Source organism: Pezoporus occidentalis, unplaced genomic scaffold, assembly GCF_034315485.1.
Source record: "Pezoporus occidentalis ecotype Australia unplaced genomic scaffold, CSIRO_AGI_Poc_V1 ctg62, whole genome shotgun sequence".
Taxonomy (NCBI): Eukaryota; Metazoa; Chordata; class Aves; order Psittaciformes; family Psittacidae; genus Pezoporus; species Pezoporus occidentalis.
Genome location: NW_026915966.1, coordinates 2,451,076 through 2,465,142, shown reverse-complemented (window position 1 = coordinate 2,465,142; position 14,067 = coordinate 2,451,076). Strand labels below are relative to the sequence as shown.

At 51.7% G+C, this 14,067-nt stretch overlaps 1 protein-coding gene across 4 annotated transcripts in view; it reads right to left on the bottom strand.

Annotated features, from left to right (window-relative positions):
* Nucleotides 1-14,067, bottom strand: part of SEPTIN9 (septin 9) — a 133,080-nt gene that overhangs the window by 66,894 nt on the left and 52,119 nt on the right. The window contains exon 1 of one of the 4 annotated variants that reach the window (XM_062639757.1): nucleotides 1,487-1,648. The exons of the other annotated variants lie outside the window; for them this stretch is intronic. Coding sequence (XP_062495741.1) covers nucleotides 1,487-1,541 — 55 coding nt within the window. The 5' untranslated portion in view covers nucleotides 1,542-1,648. Of the gene's footprint in view, nucleotides 1-1,486; nucleotides 1,649-14,067 lie in introns of those variants that run through there. 4 annotated transcript variants of the gene reach the window in all.

Below are 14,067 nucleotides of genomic sequence, written 5' to 3'. Positions count from 1 at the left end.
CCACCGAGGAGCACACACAGCCCCAACAAGCAGCCCCGGGGCTCACAGCAAAGCCTTTATCATATCCAAGTAGGGAATTACTCATTCTTCTGAGATTTAAATGCAATTGGAGCAGGGAGAGGAAAGGCTGTAATTACATCAGCACTGGGGAGCCCTGGGGTGGGGAAGCATCCGAGTGCCCACAGGACAGTTACAACCGTCCTGGCCGCTGAACCCCGAGTGCCAAACTGATGGTGTATCAGGTCGCTCTCTGTGTCCCAACACTTGTCAGCCCCAATCTTCCTAAGGGACGTGACTTTCCTCACCCTCCTGCTAAGTCATCCACTCCCAACTTTAGCTGAAGAAAGCCCAAGGGCTGGAAAAGAGAGGCCAGGGATGTGGCTAAACCTTCCAACAGGGGCTGCAGGGACCCCAGCTCTGCCACCCGTTTCCTGCCTGACCTGGAAGAGGAACCCTTGTGCTCTCAGCTTCCTCAGCTACCCAGAGGGAAAACACCACGGTGCCGCTTCCCAAAGGCAAGGCTGGCTTCACCAGGAGGCGGTGAAGCTATCCCAGCCCGCAGCCAGCCGCCATCCCCACGCAGCCCCTGGATAAGCTCCCATCACGGCCCCCAGAGCTCCACTGCTTCTTGCTTGTTTTTTTTTTTTCTAGAAACCGCTGCTCGAAGCTCACTTTTGGGTCGCTGCCAGGATGTGAGTGCGCAGGGACGGGGCTGCTCTTCCAGAACTGTGCTCAGGAAGATGAGCTCCCCCGAGCCGATCTCTCAGCGCCTGCTTCAGACACAGCCTCCCCCCTCCTTCTGCCTGTCTCTCACTCCCATACCCATCTGGCAGCAGCGCGCTTCCCCGTGAGCTTATTTTCTTGCCTGAAAGAGCCAGCAAACAGAGCAAAGAGCCCCAGGTACCCAGGGAGGAGGCATCCCCCGTCCACACTCCAAGAGGAGGCAACGCTGTCGGGCAACTGGAGCTCTGCCATGGGACAACTGCGAAGCTTTCGAGGGCGGGCAGCTCCCGCTATGGACATATTGGAAACTTGGGTTCGCTATCTGCCTCCCAGCTACTCCGGGGCTGTGTCTGCATCCAAAATCTGGGAGTCAACAGAAGGCCAGTGCCTGGGGTTTCACAGACTTTTAGTCTTGTCAGGCTTGCGCTTACAGCTAAAAATCTACATAAACCAACTTGGGGAAGGCAGGAAAGGAAAAAACATCCCGTAGGATCCTGCCTTAGCGGATAACACCCGGGTACAGCGCCTCGGAACAAAAGGCACTGTAGCCCGATGACGGCACCGACAACACCGGCCCCAAACCCACCGGGACCGGCAGCAGCGGCGGGGGAGAAGCAGCTGTTCCCGGGGGACCGGGCTCGGTCCGGCGCGGTGCCTGCGAGGGGCGCGGGCGGCTCCGCGCTGCCCAGCGGCAACTTCTCCCGGTTTAGCCCCAGATCCAACTTAACCTCCCCGTCCCTCCATCCATCCCGGGGCCACCCACCTTCGAAGTCGGAGATGATGCCCTCCAGGTGCGCGTTAACGGCCGGGTCGGCCATGGCGGGGAGCGGGGTGCTGCCCCCCGGCTCGGCGGGTGCTCGCAGCCGCCGCCGCCTGCGGCCGAATGAATGGCGGAGGGCGAGCGGCTGCGGCCGCCCCCCGCGCCGGCGGGCACGCTGCCATGCCGCCCGGCCCGGCCCAACCCAGCGCGGCCCGGCCCGGCCCCTCGCCGCGCACTGGCTGCTCCCCACGCCCGTCACAACTCCCCCCCCCCCCCACCGTGGTGCCGGCCCCTCTGCGGAACCCGCTGCCTGCCGGGGTGCAGAACAAAAGTGGAACCGGCCTTGGGTCGGCCCCCGAGGATGCCCCACGAAAGGGATGCTACTCGCCTAAACGGCTGGGCTGCATCCCCGGTGTTCTCGAGCACCCGTAACCCGTTCGCTTTTCAACTTGCCCTTGTTTGGAAAGGAGCAACTCGCCCCCCTCCCTCCTCTGTTGTCAGGATTTCTCAAAACCAAACCAGAGCACTAGCTAGCAGTGCTAAGCCGTCGCCACTTCTGCAGCCAGCTCTGGAAGCTGCCACCGAAGCAGCAGAAGAGGCGACAAAAGCCACCCCGAAGCTGAGTGTGCAGCTGGGCACGTTCGTGTGAGCCCCACGGTGCCACAGCTTGCTCCGCTCCAGCCTGAGCTCCAGGCATCAACACCAGCCTCTTCTATGACACAGCCACCTTCCCTCCACCGCTCACACCCTCTCAGTTTGTGCATCTCTCTGCTCAGGATCTGATGTATCTCCCTTCCCATGTTGATTCAGCTCCTGCCCTCTTGACCCTCTTTTTATCCTCCCCACCCTGTGTTTTAGTGGCATCATTTACAAGTGATGATATCTCTGAAATGTGTCCAGGCACATCAACAGGAAAAGAAGAATTAATGGGCTGGGGTTTTAGTCCACTTTGGATGAACCATAAAGAAGAATTATGCAAAACAGTAGTACTGTTCCTGCAGAAAGTGCATGCCTCATCGCTTATGTCACACACTTAATTTTACACTTCCAAAGTCTGCAAACACCACAGACTCCCCGAGAGTGATGTGAACCAGAACACAAAACCAAGAGCACCAATTTCCCAGACTCAAGAAGGTCCAGGTTTTCAATCCTGTTAATAACTTGAGGTTTTAATCCAAGGAAAGGCATTACTTTAAAACATGAGAACAGCTTAAATAGTCTTGAGAATGCACTTTTAAACTACGAGTGTGGCGTTTTAAGACAGGTATAGTGGTTTTCCTCCCCCTTTCACCAGCAGCAGAGTTCAGCTTTCATTTCTTGCGCTTCTAAAGGCATCAGAAACCAACACACCACAGCAGTGCAGAGAGGCACCAGTGCTGCATCTCTGGGCAACAGCAGAAGTGTAAATGCCTCCCTGTGCAATACACCACCCATGCCGCCCCGTGTCCCCTTGTCAAGCCCTCCTGCCTGAACACCATTACCTGTTCCCCACGCCATAGGGAAGAACAGAAACCAGCGTGGACCTGTGGCTATCACACCAGGGTGTCACATCCACATCTGCTCTGCAGGGAGCGGTGGTGACGGACACATCACGCAGCATCACACCATTGATTTTCTGAAGAAAGCGGCTTGCTTTCCCTCTTCCCCATTGCTCACACGCAGGTCACATCCGGATCCGGTTCCAACAGGTACAAAAGGCTGGCAAGTACCAACCCCAGTTACAGAGGGACAAGAAAAGCTACTTTGTTAAAACTGACCCCGACACCGCGCTGGAGGAGCAGAACCGAGAGTAGGAAGGCTGTTAAGCATCCTTAACTCCCCCGTACGCTCTCGTTGCAAGCCTGCAGAATGGGTTTAAAAGGGGGAAAACGGTCTAAGCAAGACAAACTAAAAATCGGTATGGTAAAAAAGGACTTTTAAAAGCGCAATAGGGTCAAGCTGAGGAAGAGCCAAGCGTATTTTTTGATGTTCAGGGTCTCCCCCCTCACAAACCCCATGAGATTCATGCCAGACCCGCTGCTTGGAGTCTGATGGGACTCCTTGAACTAGGTCACACAGTGGTGGATCAGTGTGGCACTGTGATGGGGACTCTCTTTTTGAGGTCAACAGGAGGCAATAAGAAGTAAACCACTAGAAAAGCCCCCATTGCTTGGTAGGCAGTGAGCAGTGAGTGCTATGATGATTTCCTCTGGTCTCATGAAACTGCTGAAGAAGTTCAGAGCTCTTCAGGAGAAGAGTTTGAGGCAGTTTGCTTTAGACCCTGTTCCCTGGGTTACCCTGCATTTCCTAAGCAAAAGGGAGCAAAAAAAATTATTCACTTGTCCAGTCCACACATACCAGCTAAATCCATTTTATCTGGTGTTCTGCCTGCACCCTAAACTTGAAAGCTTGTGTGCACCTAAGCAGCTCTGCTAGAAAGGCAGGCAACCCTACGAAGCTGAGCACCCACTCTAAAGGAATGGAGAATCATCACCTTCACTGAGATTTATTTCTGGGGCTCCCCATCAGTGTAGCACAAGTGTGTGTCACGCTGCTCATCCAAATGCAATTTCAGCAGGGGCCCTGCTCTGCCCTTGTCTGGTAGATCAAGGAGATTAAGGACCCTGAACCTTCTCCTGATCTCCCACACTGACCACATCACCTGCATTCCCTTCGATAAACTCATCAGGTTCTGCCCTTCTGTCCCTCATGTCAGGCATCTTCTTTGGTCTCTTAGTCACTTACTTGGCTTTCCTGCTCCTCCCTCCCAACATTTCACAAGTGTTTGTCATTGAATGTTTGATTTGGTTGTAGCAAAGAGCGAGAACTCACTTTTCCAAAGAAAGAGAGCAGATCACATCTCTTCTGGTGCCTGCTGCTCCCCTTGCTAGCAAAACTCAAGAGTCTCTCTAACTGGTTTTATTGTAATCAGGGTACTCACCTAGAGCTGAGACCTTCGGGTCTGCTGCTGTCTGAGACCCAATCCCTGTTCTGCAAACCACTGGCTGCAGGAGGGCTTTAAATAAATTACTTCCCTTGCTGCATTACATGATAATGGAAATACTTCTTGTTTCCTTACTAACCCAGGCCACCAAGGGCACTGACTGCTCAGCCATTTTCCTTCGCCATCACTCTGCTCTTCAGATGAGCAATAAGCTTCCTGCAAAGTTGTTTTGTTGGCTTAGAAGTGATTTCCTGCCCCTGAAAAGGCAGTCTGTAAAATCTGCTGATGACTTAGTTATGGACACCAAGATAAACTAGCTTAAAGCCATGATAGCTGGCAGATGCAAGAAACTCTTGTTCTCTGGGTACTTCATCCCTGGCCTCTCCTGCCCTCAAGGTAGCCATGTACCTTGGGTGCTTCTCCATATCACAGCACAACCTCCTCCAGAGGTCACTGCCTCTGCCCTGGCACAGACATGGGGGACCATGATGCAGAGCAGACCTAGGAAGTCACTTCAAGGAGGAAAATAACATTAGCGAAGAAAAAAACCCAAGGAGATGGTATCAGCATTAGAAGATCCCTTATCAAGATAGGCTAAGGAGAAAAGGGACTTTCCTTTCCACATGCATTTTAAACAGCACCATACAGTTCCCTTGCAAGCTGCTAAGAATGCAGTTTTTCAGGCAGATTTTCTTCCTCCCACAAGTCAGGGTTTTCTGAACCCATGCAGTAGTTATCACTCTCATGATCTGCCCAGTCATGAGCGTCAGCTGTTAGACAGGGTGGCATGAGTCACTGTGGTTACTTGAATCTTAAATGTGTCACACAGAAAAGCAAGTAATTCATCCACAGCATCTTCCCTTTCCTCTCCCTATTTTAGTTAGAAAACAAAACTTCTGATCTATTCTGGCCTCTTCTATAAAATACTTTGAGACTTACTGACCAAAAGTACTAGGTAGGAACAGCTGAACACTATTATCAATCACCCAATGTTTCTAGTGAGAGTTCAAATATCTTTTCTTGCTGATGATCACAGATAAAACATCCTTTCTGGGGAGGTGTGTGGAGGCTCTTGCACCGTGTGATACCCACTCCCAACATCCGCAGTGGTCCAACGTCCCCACAAGCATCACCAAAAGCCAAAGCAGGAGCAGCACTGCCAGCACCATACACTCAGCTGTGGTCAGACAGGCAGCACCAATGCAGGCTAACAGGGAGAAACAGATGTATCATAACCCAGACAAGGCAGATTTTGAAGGCAAAGGAATGACGGGTCACAGCTCTTCTTTCTAAGCCCCCGCCCCCAAATAAGGCTGTTGCAATTACTTTCCCTTCTGTTCCTCTGCTCCCTGCACTTTCTGACTTCTTGTGATTCTGCCCCCCCCAAAAAAAATCTGCTTTCAAATCCACCAGGAAGAAGCTCAATGATCTCCACATTACAGCTGGGAAACTGAGGTATGTAACAGACATGGCAGGTAGGCAGGCCTGGTTGTGGTGGCAATCCAGCCCCCAGCTCCTTGGGAAGTGGCAGTGTTACTGGCTGGGGGGACTCTGGACGGAAAAGCAGAGACACAGTTCCCATCACCTCCACCTGTGCTCTCATGTAGATGAAGCCAGACCTGCCGATTACGTAGGGATTGTCACAAAAAAAGGCACTTTCCCAAGGCTTTAGGCTCTTCCTGCTTCCAAAGGAAATGCTGTGAGGACGGCCGCGCTTCACTGCTGGTCACACTTCCCTTCCTTTGCAAGGAAACTAAGAGCATGGGAAAAGCTTAGAAAATTCAAAATAGCTTTGCTGCTTTGAGATTTCTGGATAATCAACCGAATTTCTTGGTAAGGGAAGTGTGGCCAGATCTCATCCCTTAGTGCCACAGAGCTACGCAGCCCCTGCTCCAAACACAGAGCCAGGGTACCGCACAGAAAGGGTCGGGTAACTTTGAAACCTGGATAACAGAAATAGGATGAAATCTGGAAGAATGATAGGAGGTCAGTACCTAAAGGGCTTTTAATAAAGTCTTTGCTCATGAAGAATGCTTCACTGTGAAGGACCTCATAGCACTGGTGGGTCCCAGTGTGGCCGTGAGCCACCAACACCATGCAGTTAAAGCAAGTGCACTCCTGAAACAGTGAGATGCTTCCAGCAGCAAAGCAGAAATCACTACTGCTCCATCTGGAGTCATCCTGGCATCCCAGTGTCAGGAAAAGCAAGCAGAAATGAAAGTGGAGAGGGGATGGGACTGCTGGAAGCATCACATGTAGGTGCACTACAGGGGAAAGCTGCTGCAGGCAAAGATCACTGTTACTAAGGGAAGAAAAGAAAAGCCCAATCCAAACTTGGACATGGTTATGGCACAAACAGGTCAACATGAGCTGGAAATGAGAAGATTTTAACAGTTAGTGATAGGAGATGTAAAGGCACTGCTGTGAAATCAAAAGGACAAAAAGCCAAGAAGGTTTTGACGTGGGGCATGGCTGCTTGTAGGAAATACAACGTGACATGGGGAAGGAGATGGTTCCTGAGCCTGCAGCTTCTCAGATACTCACTGCACAAACAGGGAAAACAGCAAACTCGGTGTTCTGGGACAATCCTGGAGCTGAGAGGCCCAACAGAGCTGGGCAGGTAGAGGAACAACTGCAGATACAAGGTCCCTGCAGCCTCTTCTCCTCCACCTCCTGCAGGGGATCAATGCATAACTTCATCTTAACTCCATTATGTCAGTGTGGAGTTGTTCTCAAACAGGACAAGGGAACTCATCATGTGTGGTTACACCGAGCTGGACAAGCAGAAGAGCAGCATCTACCCTCTCACCCTGCCAACCTGAAAACAGAGCCGAGTCTTTCCTGCCCACCACGTGTGTAAATTCTTGATGGTCCCCAGCACCTTCCCTGCTTCTGTGGGGATGGAGGTGTAGTGGCCCTGGGTTCACACCAGTGCTGATGTGGGATCCAAACCAGGCACCCAGTCCCACTGCCTGCAGGGATGATGCTGCAGGTTAGCATCCACCATGCTCAGATCCAGCAGCACATGGCTATGCTGGAAGGGCACAGCTCTGCACCTAATAAATCCCCTTCCTATGCACCCAACCCTTCTCAACTCCAGCAAGCAATTTGCCCCATTATATCCAGTGATCTGTATGCAGAGGATGAGCTCACCACGGGCCCCACCAACCTCATGCTGGTGCTGGAGCCCAGTTTGAAGTGTTCCACGCTGAGATGATGATTCCGGCTATTGTGCATGCCTAGAGCCTGGAAAGGGAAGTGCTGTCCCGAGCCCAGGCCAGGAGCATTGCACCAGCCCCAGCCAAGTGCACACCCAGGAGGTGAGCATTGCACTGGAGGAGCCTGCTGGCAGCCCCCGTGCCTGGGAAGGGAAAGGAAGGGAAAGGAAGGGAAAGGAAGGGAAGCACAGCTCCCTGGTGTTGATTAAACATCAGGGGATACTTGCAGGGGAAGGAAATGGGAAGAGGATCAGGGACTGCATCTGCCTGAACCTCACGCAGTTAAAACAAACACAGTCTCATGCCCTCATTCTTGTCATTTACTTTCAGGTCAGACTTTCCTAAGAACCTGGGAGATGCAGTTTAAGATCCAAGCAGAAAACTGACCTTAATACTGTCATTGTTTTTAAAATTATTCATTATTAATTACTGCATTTTAATATTAAGATCAAGCCGGCACAAAAAGCAGCTTTGTGTGACAGCACAGATGTTTTAACAGTACCAAGAGGCTTCAGAAACCTTGCTTATCCTCTGATGAGTTTAACACACACATGGCACAGCACGTTTCCATTGCAAAGCCTTCCCGTGCAGCTGAGGATGCATCTGACTCCAGAAGAAAGTGCAGTGCCTGGACCTCAAGGTAGGAAAGACCTCCCTGCAATTTCCACCCCATGCATATTTGCAGGGGCAAAAAGGGGAGGTGAGGGTGAGCCAGAAGATTGAACCCCTCAGAAAGAGGCTATTTCCATTGCTGCAAACTTCCCCACATTCCCTAATTAGGGAGAATTTGCAGGAATAAATAAACTGGCAGAGCTATGTGCATACACTCCGCTTCCAGATGTGCACGACTCATTTTCACGTGGTGTCCAAGGCAGGGCTGGAAACTCCATCCCCACACATGGGGAGGAGGCAGGCACAGCATGAGCTCCCCATGCTGAGTACACCCCCGTGGCAGCCTCACGGGTGCAAATCCTACTCCATCCCACCTCCCCATGCATATCCTGGCTGTTCTGCACGCCTCCAGTGCTCACTGTCCCCCTCTTATCATAAGGGGCCACCCATGGGACCCTCCTGTCCCTGCTGCAGAGCAGAGTGTGAGCTGGAAAAGAGGCTTTTAGAGCTACTGCCTCTGCTGCTCCCTCAGCCGCCTGCTCACGACCTTTTCAACCCAAACCTTTCCAGTCATAAATATACCAGCTCATGGCAGGAATCCTGCTTTTCTTGTACCTGCCCCTGCTTCTCAGAGAGCGGTTTCCAGCAGCTCGCACTCCCTGCACCAGCCCCCATTATTTTCTCCCAGCTTCTCTATTTCAGGCACACAACAAAATCTGCTGCAGCACAAAGAGCCTACAACCCCGTGTAAGGGCTCAGGAAGCACCAGGAGCCTCAGGTCAGGCCTCGGGAGCAGCGGTACCTCCTGAGCTCCCTGCACACCACCATGAGTGTTTCATTATTATTATTCCTTTCTGACATCAACCCGTTTGATAAGAACAGTTCCCAGCCCCACACCCACTCTGCTTCCTCCGGGCAGCTGGGACACAGTGGGAGGAGGACACAAGGGCAGGAGGAAAGGAAGGAAAGGAAGAATGATCACAATTTTCCTTTCCTTTTCAAGGCTTTGGCAAATGGCAGCGAAAGCACCAGCAGGGATGCTGAGGTGTGGCCAGCAGCACTCACACAGCACCAAGCACCGCTGGCAGTTTCCCCTTTGCTCCAGCTCCACCAGAGGAATGGGAAGGGTGCACAAGTGGGTAGGCATCACTACCAATGTGCATTGGCTGTGTGCTCCCATCACCTTGTGGATGGGAATTGGGTGCCCCAGTATCACCCTATGATGGTCTGGCCAGGGAAATCATGCCCTCAGCTCCACCACCTGCATTTCTGCTACCCAGGAGGCCTCGGCAGGTCCAACACAGGCAGGATTGGTGCCATTAAACTCCTGGGGTTGGGGAATGCAGATAGGAAAGAGATGGGTCAGCCTGGACCCAAAGAGGGAAAGCTGCACAGTTGATTTAAGCTTAAAAAGACCAAGTCAAACTGATTCAACATTCTAGCTTTTAGGGAAATTACCTTCGACTTCCTTTCCCTTTCACATGCTCAGCCACTCCTGCCCCACTCTCACCAATGCACAGCCCCATGCCTGCAAGTTCCCTGCCGCAGGGCACTTGTTTCTGCTGAGATCACTTTCAGGAGGGACCTGATGCTGTCACCACCATCTTCAGGTTCACCCTGTCTGCTAGAAGAGACTGTCAACACCAAGCCTCATCTAGAGCAGGTCAACACTTGGGCTTCCCCCTATCCACGCCTGCCCCAGCGCAGCTTTCCAAAAGCCATCCCTCGGCGTGAGCCGCAGCCAGCACACACGGCGGGGGGACGCTGGGGATTTCAGCCTGCAGAAACAAAAGAGGATCCAAAAGAGAAGAGCGATCAGCTGGGAGACGTGCTGCAAGCAGGCCAAAAGCAGGGGCCATCCAGTGTTTGCCCTAAATAGGAAAGAGGCCCACGAGCACGCTGGGGGCAGAGCACCAGCCATAGAGAGAGGCGGCACGGAGCCAGGCGGGAGAGAGGAGGAGATTTCCAGCAGCAGTAGGAGGGGGAGAGAAACTCCCTGCTGGCAATTCCCCAACGAACAGGACTGCAAAACCCTGGAGGCGGCTGAGTTTGGGGGTCCTGGCATAGGGCAAAACTCAGAGACACTTCAGCAGCCTCTGCGCTGCCATCGGTGCAGGACACAGCCCTTCCCTGGGTGGTTGTGCAAAGCATCTTGCTGCAGGCTCCCAGGCAGTTAGCTCTGAGCCTTTTGTTTCTAAATGAGGGAAGCAGAATCCAAATGTCCTGAGTGAGCAGAGCTGGACCTGCTGCCTGCAGTGACAGACACGGATGGGTTATGTCTCCCCACACACAGCCTGTCCTCTGTTTGCAGCCCCTGCAGCCCAGCAGGGAAAGGGGAACAGGGCAAGTCCCCTTTCTGATGAGATGTAGCCACTGCCATCATACCAAGCCACAAGAAGCTCATACTATGCTCACTTGCCATTCTACCCCATCATACACACCAGTGTCCAGTGAGCTCAGCCTTTTGTTAATACTTCATCTTCATCTGCAGTGCCAGTGCCTATAATAACCACAGCAGGTCAGGGAGTGTTGGACTCGATGTTCCACCAGCAGAATTAAACTGCTCTTGTTTAGAAGAAGTTAAAGTAAGGTAGAAACTAAATCTGAAATGTTTTTCCTTATAAAGGAATGGCAGGAGGAAAGTGCTGCGTGCGTTAAACATCAGCATTTCTCCTTCAGCAGGGACTGGCAGTGGCTATAAGCTCAAGGGATACTGCTGTTCCCAGACAAGTATCCATGGGGCAGAGCAACACAGCCATGTTTATGTTAACAAAAGGAAATAAACTGCCAGACCTGCCAGAGCTCTGTCTGTACATACCTTCCTTTTCCACTGAAAAATCCCCCTGCACAACAGTACCCCCAGTTTGCTTGGTTTAACAACCAGACAACATTCCTGAGAGTCAAATAGAGCTGCTCCACTGCCTTGATCCAGTGCCTGGGTCCCCAGGGAGTGCTCCTCTGCAGAGACACATGCCTTGACATATCAGCAACATCCTCCTACAAGAAGGACCCTCAATCACTCCGTTGCCACCAGCTCTATCCTCCAGCCACAAGTCTGCACATTTTCTGCCAGGGGCATCTCATCTGCAGCTCCAGCTCCACTTCTGCAAGTGATTTCCAAGCAAGCTTTTTCCACAGTGCTTGTTTGTAACCTGGGAGAGGCTTGCCTGCCAGCTGGAGGATGGACAGCTATTCCATACACTGCAGAGATGTGCTAACGCCCCGGAGCAGCTCTGCGTGTGTACTCAGAGCCAAGGATGGTGACCCAGTACAGACGCAGGGCTAGGCTGTCCCCATCCCCACCATTCCCTGCACAGCCCTGGCACTCAGCAAGGTTTGCAAGCGTGATGGCAGGGGCATGCTCCTGTGCAGCTCTGGTAAACCAGGCACTGTGGAAGCAGCTAGAGGCTGATTCGCATGTGAGCAATCCATTACTTGGAGAAAGAGGTGCCCACTTGGTCACTTGCCAGCCTGCAAACAGATTTAAGACATGTGGGAATTGAACTTCCGGTTCAGTTATCACTGTGGCCAAACGGGCCACCTCCTTTACTGGCCTTTAAGAGAGCCCCTGGCAGCACAATAGAAGGAGTATTTAGCAAAGCTACAGCCTTGCTTAGAAAACTTGAGGAGGATGAGCCATTTTGCAGCCAAGCTTCATATAAACACATTGATAACGATGTTGGCATCAGAGTTGGAGATGAATAGGGCTGCACAGCAACAGCAGGCCTCTATGTTTGCCTCAAGAAAGCCCCTTTCTTGCAATGCACATGTTTAATCCATGACCTGTGTCTGCTGCCAGCCACATTCATACCAAAATCTGCTCACCTCATCTATCTCCTATAATCCGTGGATTTAGGTGAGGCAGGAGCAGGCAGGCAGAATGTCAGGGCTCACCTGTAAATTCCACTCTGTGCTGTCCTGCTCTTCAGTGAAACCTCCATCCTGTCTTCATCAAACACCTCCATCCGAGCTTAACACACAGATGGAAGCCAGAGGTGTTGCACAACTACAGCACCCTCACATCAGATGTGGCTAAAAGCTTGTGTTTGGCAGCTTTGATGAGGCCCATCTGAACAAAGTCTTGGAAACAAAGGCCCATTTCTCTGCCCTGCCCAGGGGACACATTAGTGCCCCGCTGTCTCTCGGGATGGAGAGGCTGGGGGACATCCTACCACCAAAAGCCTCTTGCATCACATCCCCTCTGCACCTCTCAGAGAGGGGCTGTCCCAGATCTGCTCTGTGGACAAGGAACAGCCTCACCAACCATGCCAAGTTGCTCATTAGCTGAGATACAAACACACCAGCAAGAGCATCAGATTATTCTTGGTCTTCTGAGGACAACATTAGATTTGGGACACTCAGGTTCCCTTTTGGTCACGTTGATGCACTCCCAGAATAAAGCGTGCATGCTCATCTCCAATGGACGTGTCTTGATTTGGCTGTCACTTCGATTTGCATAGCTCAGCAACTTTGCTGATTGCTTCAGAAAATGCAGGTTTGTGCAGCTCCTGGTCTCTGAGCTCAGTCAACCATGAGCTGATTACAGTCAGCTTCACAACAGCACAAGAATACAGACACCAAGCGCTTGTCCTGGCAGAGCAGTAGACAACATCAGCACAAGTCAAACTCCTGTAAGTGCACTTGTGAAGACACTTCACCGAGTTCAAAGAAACCCCTTCCTCCTCTGTTACTGCCCCCACCCTACATCATCTGCACTTGCTGACCAGCTACAGCCTGCCATGATTTCCATGGTCACTCCTATGTGATGCTAAGCATCTTATTAAAACTTTGGAGCAAGCACTCCACAGCATAGTGAATATTCCTGCTGCCTTTCTCATGCATCCCAGCACAGTACAAGCTCCCCATACCCTTCCCTACCCACTTGCAAGGCACAAAAGCATGGAGTTGAACATGGATCAGTGTTATTCATTGAACCAAAGGGTGAGCTTTGCAGGAACTATAGTGATGTGGTGAGGCTCTGGAACAGGCTGCTCAGAGAAGCTGTGGCTGCTCCATCCCCAGCAGTGTTCAAGGCCAGGTTGGACAGAGCCTTGGGTGACATGGCTTAGTGGGAGGTGTCCCTGCGCATGGCAGGGGTTGGAACTGGATGATCTTAAGGTCCTTTCCAACCCAAACCATTCTATGATTCTGTGGTTCTGTAACTGGCTGGATTATTTCCAATTGCTAAAGCAGGAAACAGTCCAGGCCAGTTCTTGAATGCCAGACACGTCGAGTACCTGTGGACTTGAGAATGTGAAGACAACCCATCCCCATCCCAAGAACCAGGCAGTCTCCCTCTGCACACCCCTAATGGTCTGTGTTACTCAGAGGTATAGTGGTACTATCAAACAATTCCCTTTATTTCCCTGAATTAGGCACTAAAAAAGCATTTTGAACAAAGTTTTCCTGCTACATCCAGCAAACTTCCAGTTGATAAGGGTGAAGAGCTGGCAAAACTCAAGGAAAGCTGACAAAGGAATAAAGCAAAAGGAAGGAAACAGCCACAGCCTCTGCACACCAAGGCACAGGCAGGGGTTTGCTGGGAAGGTCTGACCAGAGCTCATGTCACACAGCACAAGGATGGTTACAGGGATGAACTGCACATTTTCCAGGGGCAAGCATCCCAAGCCATATACCATTCTAGACTTCCCACAATGTCTGATGCTTCCTTAGAAGTTCCCATTCCCAAAGACAAGGACCTCTTTGCATCTCATTACCACTCCCGATCTTTTATATGATGATAACTGACTTTCAGCCACATGCAAAGAGAGATGGGGTATCTACCTTTCTTCTATCTCAAGGGCTCCCCCAGCCCACAAGCAGTCACGCAA